At 38.0% G+C, this 13,647-nt stretch overlaps 1 protein-coding gene across 1 annotated transcript in view; it reads right to left on the bottom strand.

Moving 5' to 3' along the window:
* The window catches only part of nrxn1a (neurexin 1a), a 197,477-nt gene that overhangs the window by 93,866 nt on the left and 89,964 nt on the right, over positions 1-13,647 (bottom strand). The window contains exon 10 of the mRNA XM_056255588.1: positions 8,099-8,482. Coding sequence (XP_056111563.1) covers positions 8,099-8,482 — 384 coding nt within the window. The remainder of the gene's footprint in view (positions 1-8,098; positions 8,483-13,647) is intronic.

The raw sequence follows: 13,647 nt of genomic DNA, 5'->3' as shown, positions 1-13,647 counted from the left end.
AGTATTATGTCTCAACTCTTGCAAAACATTGATTTACCTAACAAGCCCCTGCATACAACAGCTTGTCATTGTAACTAAACTCAATTTATGAGGCCTGTAGGAATGTGTAATGCTATCTTTTAGTGCCACAGCAGAGATCAATAGATTATGAAGCTCAGTAATGGTGCATGTGAGCGTATACAGTATCTATCCAATGTGCAGTACTGGTCAAATGTTCAGGGTCAATTTGAACAGGATTTTTTTTTTTTTACACAAATATTTTCTGTATATAATATCTTCCCACCCAGTGTTGTCCTCCAAACAATGTACAAATTGCGATGTGACAACAAATATTGTAAATATATCTATGATATAGATTATGTGCAAAACAATTACAGTATAACAGCAGTTTTAAGGCAGAAAAACCATTTAAATCACTTTATTAAAAATGATATTATAAACCGTTTTAACTGTTAGGAAGTCAAATGTACAGTGGGAACATACAAATTCCTATCTTTGATCATAGTAACGCAGTGGTTCCCGAACTGGGGTACGTTAGGTGACTGAGGAGGCACGTGAACAAAATGCTGATTTTTGCCGTTCATTTAATTCTACTCCCATCTTAAAATAACATTAAAATCGAGCATGTATTTCTAACAGGCAAAATGCCGTCTTTAGTTTAAAAACAGGAAAAAGGTAGTGCCGTAAATAGTCAAATAAATGACATCCAATCAAATTACCTCATCTTTTGTGGTCAAAACTGTTGTCTGCAGAATATGCTGTCTTAGCAAATCGTGCTACATTACTGTCGTGCAATGTACTTTTAAAAGTGAGGTTTAAGCACTTACTAGCATGAAGAACAAATACAGACACAGACTGTGCATCGAGATTGATTTAAGACTCAAACTCTCTTTGATGCAGAAAGATATCCTGTGTGAGTTCTTGTTTTTAATGTTGATAATATATTAAACGATCAAGAATGCAATTTTTCCCGAATATCCACACGGTTGCAAAATGTGACATGGATTTTATATAACAGTTCAACAAACAAAAAGGTAATATTTAGTGACGTAGCTTACAGTTTAAACTAACTATTGGCAACATTGTTTGCTCTATTTGCAACAAAATAACAGTTCCAACAAAAGCCACAGCAGAACTGTTGTGCGTAACCAAGTAACACACATCGGTGAAGCTGTAGCATTGGTATCCGTTGACACACAGAAGGTGACCTGAACCTATATGTTTCACAATCAAACTTCATTCAGCTTGGCTCCATTCAAGTATTTAACCTCAACTTTTCATTATCCAATTGGTTTCCAAAATCAAGTCCCACCCTACATTACAGAATTTCAATCAATAAAAGAGAAGGGTTACAAATACAGTATCACGTAGACTTTAGCAACCACAAAGCAGGTGCCCACCTGCTCCGAGCAGCAGCTCCCACTGTAGCCTTTAACCCTAAACCCCAATCTTTAGCCCTCCCCACTGAGACCCGCTCCAGAGAGGAGGCAGCCTCAAAACAATGACAGCTTGACAAACGAGCCCCCGTCTCGTCTCCAGTGCAGTAGTCTCACGCCAGGGGAGAGGATAATGAAAAGAGAGGTATGGCCAGTGGTTCAGAAAGACCCTCATTGCCTCCTCAAACAGTCACACAGCGGGAGAGCGCAGCAGTATGGCATCCGTAGCGCTCGACAGCCCACACATCACATCCAATCTGGACAAGATGGAAGCGACGCTCTCTGAGCCTCGCAGAGGTCTGCAGAGGTTTCAAATGAAGAAACATGCTAGGAAACCAGCATGGAGATGGAACAGAAGGAGGACGGGAAATGACAGAATTGAAGGTGTGATCGACATAGCTCAGCTGTCCACATATTTAGACACTGGAAAAGGGTGTTTCTTCAACTGTAGGCACTTTTGGACCCGGTGGGCTTAAAATAACTCTCTTAAAACACACTTTGACTAGTTTAATGTATCTACTAACAATACCCAACAGTGTTAACTCGTGCATGAAATGAAAAGTGTGCCATTTTCGGAAACATCATGAGTATTTCCATCATAATGTCACCTCCAACTTCTCCCACATAAAAAAAATACATATTGTGTGTAATAGCATTCTGATGGAATGGAAATTATGGTCATGGATATGAGATTTTTAACAATTTTGGAATAAAATGGAATAATTATTTGGAATAAAATGCCCAAAAAGTTAATTTTACTCATAACATGTTATAAATCCTCAATACACATAATTAATATATCAGCACAATAAAAATGTTCTCTCCACAATAGATATTTACCTTGATTGGTTTATGCGCCATATTTCATATCTGACGTAATGGCCAATTTGATAACCAAGAACACAAAGTTCTGAGAGAGAGAAAAAAAAAAAAAAAAAAAAAAAATATATATATATATATATAGACATTATTTACATATATATATATATATATATATATATATATATAAAATGTCTGTCGCAACAGGACAGACACAATGAGTAAAAATATTAATATAAATTTCCACACAATAAACATTACAATTGTTAATTATTATTTCGCTCCTTGTTTAGATTATAATAGTTTTTCATATTTATGTTTGGAAGTCAATGTAAAATGACAAAATCTATGCAAAAGGCATTTGAAAAGTAGCAAAAAATAACTGATATAGGAATGGATTTAATGTAACCCTCATATAACAAAAAAAAAAAAAGGTAAATCTTAGTATTATACTGCCCATAGCTTTAGAATGGCTTCGGTTTATCTTTTCGAATGACACAGATCTCTCAATTAAGGGCAATCGTGTCGCAACAAGCGTTGACCAGTCACGAAAGCTCCTCAAACTGCCGCTCTCCTGGTCTGTAATGAGAGAGACGGAACTGGAGGACCGCAGGTAGAAAGGAGTGTACATGGCTGGTCACTCTCTCCATCTGCCCCTCCATCTGTTGCTACTTTCATTTATTGCTCGGTGCTGTCCAACTCCTTTGAAATGCAGGATCAGCCCAACACATGCAAATGGAGACACTGTTATGCAGGAATAAATACCTCATCCGTCTCTGTCTTTCCCGTTCCATCAGGCTACTACATAATCTCACATGAAGCACTTACTCTCTGTCAGATAAAAATAAATAAATACAAATAAATAAATAAATAAAAACAGGGCTGTCGATGCATTAACAATTTAATTTAATAAATTACATGATGTGCCAATCAATTAATCGGCCTAATCATAATTCATCACATACTAGTGTGTACTAGTGTTTAGCATCATTTATATACTAGTTTTTGTTAATATTTTAAATTAGATTTTATTTGTATATTTACAGTTTTTTATATTTGATTTTATATCAGTTAATGTTTATTTATTTCAAGTAATGCACATGTTTTCATTACACTTTTTTTTCCCCGATAGTCCACTATGTAACTTTGCAACTATGTCAACTAACAACTAATAATCTAATGACTGGTAGTTGATATGTAGTTGCAGCACTGAAAAAAAAAAAGATCTATAAGTCATAACAACATGCTGTTTTTTCATTGCTTTAACTCATCAAAATAAGTTAAGCAATTGTCAACTTTCTTTTCTAAGTTATACAAGATTCAACTCATTTTTTTTAAAGTCAGTTTAATGCAATTTAAATTGAAATGACTTAAACATCCAAGTTGGTTGTACTTAAAAATGTAACTTATTTGGTTAAGTGTTATCAATGTTTTTATAGTTTTGGTAGTTTTAGTTAACAATAATCTATCACATACAGCAAAATTTACAGAGAACAAAAAAGAAAAATGTAAACAAAGATATTACTGATATTCTTAGAATAAAATGGTGACTTACTAAGGCTATTTTAATTGGAGATGACATGCAATTTAGCTTTTTTTTCTTCCATTTGAAGCACGCTCTACAATAGTGTCAACTTACAGCCCTTTTTCTAATACATTTTTGGCCTTTTTGTCATTTTATTCATAGTGATATCAGAAAAATAACTGGAAATGGTGCAGTAAAGGGAGAACAGGATTAGAAAATGACACAAGCCAGACTTAAACTTGCATCACCACCTGCATGAGTGCTCGACATGTCAAAGTGCATTTGATCATGCAAAAGACCTAATCTGCCTTAATCTGAATACACACTCCCTGAATTGAGCTGTTCTTTGAGTTTAGCTCCCTAGGTGACATCCGGAGAGTCAGCAATCACATGGTGCAGCCGCAGGCCCTCCCCGGCAGAATACTGCAGCGCACAGGAGCTATAGTTGCAACAGGGATTAGGGAAATGTATGTTCAACAATCATGATAAACAGGATGAGTTGGCTCAGAGGCATCATACATTATTCAGGTTTGCTCGTGGTGAGTTCCTGCATGCCGATGGAACCTTCACCGTAAATGCATGTTACAATTTTTCTGCACGCAACACGACACCTCATGAAGTCTAAAAGCGCGCAGCGGCCGGGGCAATGAAACAAATACCGACTTGGGAATCAACATGAACGACCTGCCAACCGTGCAATCAAGCAGGTGTGGCTGAGGGAAATAAAAGTGAAGTCTATTAAGGCTCGGCTGATCCCGCTTGTAGCACATCCTATCGCCTCTCTAAACAAAACGAGTGCTGTAGGGTAAAAACTCTGTTTGCGGAACTATCGGGTACTGAGGGATGAGCAGAGGTTGCGCGCTAAGTTTAGTCACTGTAAGTGCCCATTAGGACCATTGGAGTGATAGAAAAGGAAATTAGGGCAGATGTTATTCTGGGGCGTTTGTTTTTCTTTGATGCTTTGTTCAAGTAAGTCAAGCACTGAGAGCAGCTGGATGGTTATGGATTTATGCGCCGAGTTTATTTCACCTCACACAGCTGGGCAGGGCCAACTGTGAACATAACCACACTCTACGGGAACTTTTTTTTTGCATAATTTTATTGTTGTTGTTGCTCACCTTAACTCACCCTGTCTCCATCTGCCTTTTTGTCGTTTCATATTCATTCATTTTGTCAGTTTTACTTTGACTGAACTAACCGAATTATAATATAATAATTTGAAATTAAATATAAGTATAATTGAACTGCATGAGTTGCATGATGACATCACTATTTTCTTCAGAGCAGCTTTACAGATCAGCTGAACTAATTCCACAATTGATGAACAGATATTGAACCGAAATGAATCAACACTGAACTGATTTCACCTGAATAACTTTAGTATTGTCTTTTTAGAGCTGCTTTACAACAGAATTCTGTTTGCATCATTGAATCATTATTGAATCATATCACTGTAAAGCTGCTTTGAAAAAAACTGTATTGTATAAAGCACTATTTAAATAAAGGGGACTTGATATAAAAATCATTTTACAAATCAATTCATTGTAGTAGACTTCGTTTAAAAAAAACTTTTTCAAATTCAAAATTCATTTTTAACATTTCAGCCATTTTTTTGTCATGTCATATTCATTTTCCCCCCCATTTTACTCTGAAACAGTAAACTATACTATACTAATACTAATTTTAAATTAAATCTACTTATCTAATAAAATAAAATGTAAAAATAACATTGATTTGTTTTAGTAGACCAGGATAAAAGAAAAATCCTTTCAATTTAAATTTTTACTTTTATTCCTTTAATTATTCTCCTTTAATTTATTTTACTCTGACTGAAATATACAGTATATAATAGAATTATCTTAGAATAATTTGAAATTAAATATAATTATATCAAATAAAAAATAAAATGTAATGAGTTTTAGCAGACCACACTAACAAAATTTTGAACATTTTGAAAAAAGTATAAACATTTATCAAATCATATAAAACATAAGCGAAAACTGAAGAAAAAAAAAAGCATTAGAATGAGTATTCTAGAGTATTATAAAGTATTAGCTACCTTTCAGAAGCTGAACAGTGAGCTCTTCATGCTTTAGAGACATGCTTAAGTCCTTTTCCACATTTTAGAAATTGTTCAGGATATTGCTTTAGCGTAGCATGTTGTTATGGCAAATACGAGTAACACATTCTGACCAGCACTGAAGATCATCAGCATTCGCTTCACTACCTGCGCAGTTGTTATAGTATCTTGTGTATATATTTTTACACCAGTGTTCAGCTCTTTCAGTTGAAGCAGATCAATACCAACATGCTGTAATTAGATCATTTCAATCAATTCTTTCTGCATTGATTTTCTTCTAAAACCATTTTACTTTATTAGGTTATCTTTGCCTCATCATATTTTAAGCATATTTAGATTAAAATAGCTTAATTATTGTCAGTAAGCATCTTTGTCATTTCCATTATAAATTTTGCTGACAAGATTAACAATGTCGTAACACTGTCTTTCTCTCTCTCTCTCTCTCTCTCTCTCTCTCTCTCTCTCTCTCTCTCTCTCTCTCTCTCTCTCTCTCTGTGTGTGTCTCTTTCTCATCTTTCCTCCATTTTAGCATTGCACAAAAAGCTGTTTTCTGTGACTGGAATCTTATAAATGTGCATCTGGAGGAAGCCGGCAACACCCTATAAAACTGCACCAGACTGCACCATTCTCTTTCTGACGGCTGTTTGTGGTGAAATTTGCTTGGGTGATGACAAAGCAACCCGTCTTTGATGGGTTAATTGACCGAATCACTTGCATAATTCCTGCGCAGAGCTTCAACAATGCGCATATAATTGATTGTTATTTTCCCACAGTAGCGGCTTTGCTGCAGGGTGATATCACCGTCCAGACAACAGCAACAAGCTTAAGAGAGATGCTCTTCCATTAAAGAATTAGCCACTATAGCTTAAAGCACTTCACGGAGGCCTGCCCGAATATAAGGAGGCATCTATGAGGGGTGGAAATGCATAACTGGATGTGGACTTAGAGCTCTTGCTGACTCCCTTTTTAACAGGCAGGGGGTGAACGCTGGTCGCTTTGTTCATCTGGAAAAACAACAGAATTAAAATTCTGCTAGGGATGGAGACAAAAGGCAAAAACATAATCCATGCTTGAGTGGCTTTCTCTGAAGATGACATGGACTGAAGAGAAACACAATTACCACGGTAACAGTAACGTCAGCTCAGCTGCACTGTCAAGGATGAGCTGACAAAGAGAGATACTTTTCTATGCTAAGGCCGAGGCAACAAAGCGGTGAATGTCGCCCTCTCCTACGCAACATAATGGACAGAATATCTCTGAATGAGTGCCGCGTCTTTACACATCACGGGGGAAAGAATGAGTGTACAGATCTTTCATAGAAGTAGGGATGCTTTGTAACATCTTGTCCTATTCGGTCCTTGCTGAAAACGAAACAACGCACTAAGCAACACAATCGCAGCTAATGAGAACATATGTGATGTTTGTCCTCAAAAAGTGTTGTTATTTGGATATTTAAGCCACACTTCAAAATGTATGAATGTCTTGTATTTAAAAACAAAATATCAAACCCAATGGCATTTATTTTATAGAAATATAGTGCACTTTTAAAGAAAATATATATAAAAAAGAACCTTTTATTAGGTTTTCAAAAGAAATCAAGAAATAGAAATGAAATCACTCCAAATCAATCACAAATTAATCAGAAAAACTATCAGAATTTGTTTGCGGATCACACTTTTTGTCTAGTTTGATTTGACATAATACAATGAAATTCATACATTTTAAGTGTGGCTAAGGTGGCCAAATATGGTCAAATATTTTGGGGGGCCATAGAGTGGTGGAGGGATGACGTCAAACCCCGGAAGACTAATTCGCCACTGGTTCCCTCAAGATTTTAGTATGGGGGTTTTCAATTTATGAGTAAAATAAAGCCTGTGGTGAACATAACTTGACTTGATGTTTTGTTCTACAATGTAAAAACAAAACGTCAAAGTATAGTCAAGTTATGTTTACCACAGGCTTTCATGAATTTAAAAATCCCATAATCTCGAGGGAACTAGGGGCAAATTAGTCTTCCGGGTTTTGACTTCATACCTGCACTACTCTATTATTATGTGAAGCTTGATTTTAGACCAATGAGATTTCACTGTGGACAGGAATACCCAGCACAATACAGCAAAAATAGAAACCAAGCTTACATCAAAACTGTTGACAGTCATGGCTATCATGGAAAAGATTATCAAGTGACACAATGCAAGACCAAACTCTAGACTCCACATGCAAAATACTGGTACTCGCCTCTCTCACAGGAGCGACCAAGATAGCCCGTCCCTGAGCAGTCACACACATATCGGTTCCAGCCCTCTCTGCAGGAGCCGCTGTTAAGGCAGGGGTTGCTTAGACACTGTTTGGGAGGTTCCTTAGAGCAGGATGGCTTCACCCCGACTGCCCTCTGGGCCTCCGCTATCCGCCGGATGTCCTTGCTCTGGCCGTCCATGAACAGATCTCGCACGCAGCCCACATAGCCGTAGTTAAGGAGAGCGGTCCACACCTCCGTGGGGAAGATCAGACCGGCGCGGTCCTCTGGCAGGCCGCCCAGGTAGAGTATGTCATCCAAGTCCAGGATCTCACTCTCACCGGGAGCGTTGTAGGGAGTCCGGATCGAGTTGACGGAAATGGTGCCTGTCACAAAACCACAAGGAGCAAATTTAATTGCGTTAACTTGATGTTTAGATGCCATTTCAGCAACTTCTAAAAAGTTTGATTCAGTTTTAATGAGGAATTATATATGCAAATTATGGACTATGCAAATGACACTCTTTAAGGCTATTGAAATTATCCTTCATTCTTTCCTCTGTAAATAAAAGCCCCTTTGCTTTCAGAGCACACAATGTGTAGACGAAAACTCTCGGTTTCAGTCTCCTCAAAGTAAATCTGAAATGATGTAGCTACTGTATATTCATGCTTAAGCTTGAAAGTGTGAAGGATGATTCCAGAGCAACACTTTGTCACCATTTGTCAGAACAGCGCCTTTAGCATTGATTTGTCAGTTTTGCATTTGTAGGTATGTGTCGAGTATAAAATCGCTCTGCGGATGATCAAATCAGCTTGATGTAGATGTCAATAGCAAAAGTATGAGTTATGAACAATATTGGTGCGAAAAAAAAGGAAGCCTGGGACAAAACGTGGGCCCTTGTCACAATGACAAGTCTTTTGCATAATTTCTTGTTAAGGTAGATGCACTTATTTCATGTATTCAAGTTACTGGAATAGATGGATAATTTACATAAAATTCAAAATAATTGTATATTACTCCCATTTGATGTATAATATAATATAATATAATATAATATAATATAATATAATATAATATAATATAATATAATATAATATAATATAATATAATATAATATAATATAATATAATATAATATAGGGAATCGGTAAGTAAAACAGTACAGAACTTTTACTGGATGTATATAGTAATAATTTACATTTTACATACTGTTGGAAATTGGGATTAAATCCATATGTGCGGGTATGACATCACTTTGTAGGCTAAAACGCAGAAGCAAGTTAGCATTTTAGCACTTTCGGTTCCATCGTCCTAAAGTCAATGTGTTTTTTTAAATGGGATTTTGGTTAAATGGCTGAGATAAGGACTGTGGTGAACACAAGCTCAAGAGACTTTTATGGTTTATTCTATGACATAAAATACATCAGTATTATCCCACTCATGATTTTTTAAGCCGTTATGTGTCTTGAAAAAGGCAGTTGCTAACAAGCGGCTAAATGGGACTACAGAGGCAGTCGAGGTGATTAAACGTCATCAGCCGAACAGGTCAACTCAGTTCACTTATAATTGTGCTCTTATAAACTATTCTAACTCCAATGTTCTGGGGAATGTTTTTTAGATAAAAACTGAAAGAGTTTTCAGAGGCTAGTGATGGTGACGCTGAAGTCGTGGGACCGTGGTGTAGTTTGTTTATAGCCTACCTTTAGCTTTTTACTTCTTGCGACTGCATTTTATCAAAATTAATAAAAATTGTGTTCATCTGTGAAAATCATCTTGATGGACAAAACGTGCAAGTATCATAAACTTTTGTTGATCACATAGCTTGTTTTTTTTTAATGATAATCCAAAAGCCTGTGGGGAAATCCTATTGTGTTTTTGTCGAGGGAACCAGTGTGATGCTTACTGTCGGTTGGCCTATAGAGTGATGTCATACCTGCACCACTCTATTATCATCTGTTTTTGGGCTGTCTTGATATGACAGTGCAAACCCTTACACAAAGACAAAGATTCAAAAAGCAGTCTCCATAGCAACAGCAGACAACATGTACCAGATTCACCGGAAAGTCATCACTATCAAAAGGGCATATAACAGAATGAACGCTCAGCCCTATTCATATCTAATTGATTGGTTGTGACTGATTCAGTTCTAACAAATTATTTGTGAACCCTTTCAAAGCATGTTTCTGTCCGCCCTCCTGTTTTATGGTTTATGTCTAAACACCGCTTTTACAACAGTGGTTAATATAAAGAGCGAAAACACAGTGGTCTCGGGTGAGGCGAGCCTTTCATTCACTCTAATAATGTTAAAACACTTTCACGAGTTCTATAATCACCCTCATTGTTTTCCTGGCGACTCCTACAAACAGGCATTTATACGCAGGCTGCAATTCAGAATTTTCCTTCTCATTTTCCACCACTGTGCACTGCCATTATTCACGCCTTGAAGGCAGTTACAAAAGAAAAGCCATTACTGGCAAGATAGGAGAGAACAGGCAGGGATTAACGCAAAGCTCTGGCCACTGCTGAATCCTGTTTATTAGTGTCCAACACTAGTCCAAACTCAATAAAAGGCAGCTTAGAATTAAAGATGCCGCCCTTTCAGTGCCAAAACCTTCTTTCTTTAGTGACAAAAATGCAGCTTCTGTTATAAAGGCATAATTTGTGTGACTATAATCGAGGGGTCAGCTGGAGGTGGTACTGTAGGCATACAACATGTTGGGACATTTTACCCAAAAAAGAAAATCCTGTCATCAACTACTTATCCTCATGTCATCCCAAACATGCATTTCTTTTTTTTCTTCTATGTAACACACACTCATGTTTTATGGGGAATTTCCATAAACATAATGATTTTTTTACTGTACATTCTATCCCCTAACCCTAAACCTACCCATCACAGAAAGCTTTCTGCATTTTTACATTTTCAAAAAACATCACTTAGTATGATTTATAAGCTGTTTTAAGGGCTCTACACGATCCCAGCCGAGGAATAAGGGGCTTGGTAAGATTACGTAATGTGTGGCGCATCGCAGTGCTAGTGCGATGCGCCACACATCGCACTAGCACTGCGGCAAATATGTTTTTAAAACAAGAAAAAAAGTTGATTTAAAAGAATCAGGGCCAATTTCTTTGGCAATTTGTTGTTTGATTTAATCACACCGACACGCAGGGCCGTACGGGGGTTTAAATAAAAGTTACAAAAAATGATCTTGCTTGGGGGGTTTGGGGGCATGCCCGTCCCCCCAACCCCCCCCCAAATTTTTTTTGGTTTTCCTGATCTCAACATGTCGATTTTAAGGTGTTTTGAAGGCAAAAAAAAAAAGGACAACAGTAGCTTTAAAAGCATGTCAGTGGTCAGCATGAAGTAGGCCTATTTGATCAGATAACAGATTATTTAACATGTTAAATGTCGCAATGAGTGATCCACACTATAAAATAGAAATGCAGAATGTTTATGCATATTGTTGACAATACACAATCACATATTCGAAACGGGAATGTCCTTAAATAAGAAATGATTCGAGGACTATTTTGTAGATGTTACATTTCAAACAAACGCCAATGCAATCATTCTGTGCCCAGAGGCATATGAGCAATTAGTATGAGCATCAGTTTCAGCTACTTTTCTTTCCTAAATTAATCAATATTTTTGGACTAGCTAATCTGTTCATTTAATCAATGGTTCAATTGTTCACTCATAAAGACAGTCACTTGTCGCCGCCTTCTGGCTTAATGATGCAAGTTGCGCAAACACGAACAAGCGGAGTGATACAAACAGTGAAAAGTCGAACACATTCGAGGTAACGTTATACAAATATATTACAATAATAATGGCAATATATTTAATTGGGTGCTTGTGTTGTTAAATTGAGCTTATATTATCCACTGTCTTTGATCAAACTGAGTATTTCTGTCGATCATTTAAAACTTCTATCGACAAACAGCTGTTTAGATTACTTGCATCTTATCTCGCACGGTATATGCCCGTTAACTGAAGCGTGAAGAGTTGGAATTCGCGCTCGGCTTGCGCTTCTGTGAACATAAATCCCACTTGCTTTGATTGAACTCAAACATTCTGACATTGACGAGCGGGTGAGTGCTGAAGCAGCTCAGACGAGAAGGTCATCGTTGCGATGGGCGAATCATTGCACCTATTTCATAACTTTCATTATATACACTCAACAAAAATTATATATTTGGTGCTGAAGGAGACGGAGCTGAGCTCCGGCAGAGTGTGTTGTGGACCCGAGGAGGCGGAGCTGCGCTCCGGTGCGCTCCGCCCCAATTTAACCTATGATTGCACACCAACTGAAATATTTCAGGTCTTTTATTGTTTTAATACTGATGATTTTGGCATACAGCTCATGAAAACCCAAAATTCCTGTCAAAAAGTTATGCACTCAATAGTCAATACTTGGTCGGGAATCCTTCTGCAGAAATGACTGCTTCAATGCGGCGTGGCATGGAGGCAATCAGCCTGTGGCACTGCTGAGGTGTTATGGAGGCCCAGGATGCTTCGATAGCGGCCTTAAGCTCATCCAAAGTGGGTCTTGTGTCTCTCAACTTTCTCTTCAAAATATCCCACAGATTCTCTATGGGGTTCAGGTCAGGAGAGTTGGCAAGCCAATTGAGCACAGAAATACCATGGTCAGTAAACCATTTACCAGTGGTTTTGGCACTGTGAGCAGGTGCCAGGTCGTGCTGAAAAATGAAATCTTCATCTCCATAAAGCTTTTCAGCAGATTGAAGCATGAAGTGCTCCAAAATCTCCTGATAGCTAGCTGCATTGACCCTGCCCTTGATAAAACACAGTGCACCAACACCAGGAGCTGACATGGCACCCCAGACCATCACTGACTGTGGGTACTTGACACTGGACTTCAGGCATTTTGGCATTTCCTTCTCCCCAGTCTTCCTCCAGACTCTGGCACCTTGATTTCCGAATGACATGCAAAACTGAGCAACAGTCCAGTGCTGCTTCTCTGTAGCCCAGGTCAGGCGCTTTTGCCGCTGTTTCTGGTTCAAAAGTGGCTTGCCCTGGGGAATGCGGCACCTGTAGCCCATTTCCTGCACACGCCTGTGCACGGTGGCTCTGGATGTTTCTACTCCAGACTCAGTCCACTGCTTCCGCAGGTCCCCCAAGGTCTGGAATCGGTCCTTCTCCACAATCTTCCTCAGGGTCCGGTCACCTCTTCTCGTTGTCCAGCGTTTTTTGCCACACTTTTTCCTTCCCACAGACTTCCCACTGAGGTGCCTTGATACAGCACTCTGGGAACAGCCTATTTGTTCAGAAATTTCTTTCTGTCTTACCCTCTTGCTTGAGGGTGTCAATGATGGCCTTCTGGACAGCAGTCAGGTCGGCCGTCTTACCCATGATTGCGGTTTTGAGTAATGAAACAGGCTGGGAGTTTTTAAAAGCCTCAGGAATCTTTTGCAGGTGTTTAGAGTTAATTAGTTGATTCAGATGATTAGTTTAATAGCTCGTTTAGAGACCCTTTTCATGATATGCTAATTTTTGAGACAGGAATTTTGGGTTTTCATGAGCTGTATGC

This window comes from Rhinichthys klamathensis, unplaced genomic scaffold, assembly GCF_029890125.1.
Source record: "Rhinichthys klamathensis goyatoka isolate OS25496 unplaced genomic scaffold, OSU_Roscu_1.1 h1tg000121l_1, whole genome shotgun sequence".
NCBI lineage: Eukaryota > Metazoa > Chordata > Actinopteri > Cypriniformes > Leuciscidae > Rhinichthys > Rhinichthys klamathensis.
This window is presented reverse-complemented; position numbering and strand designations above follow the sequence as displayed.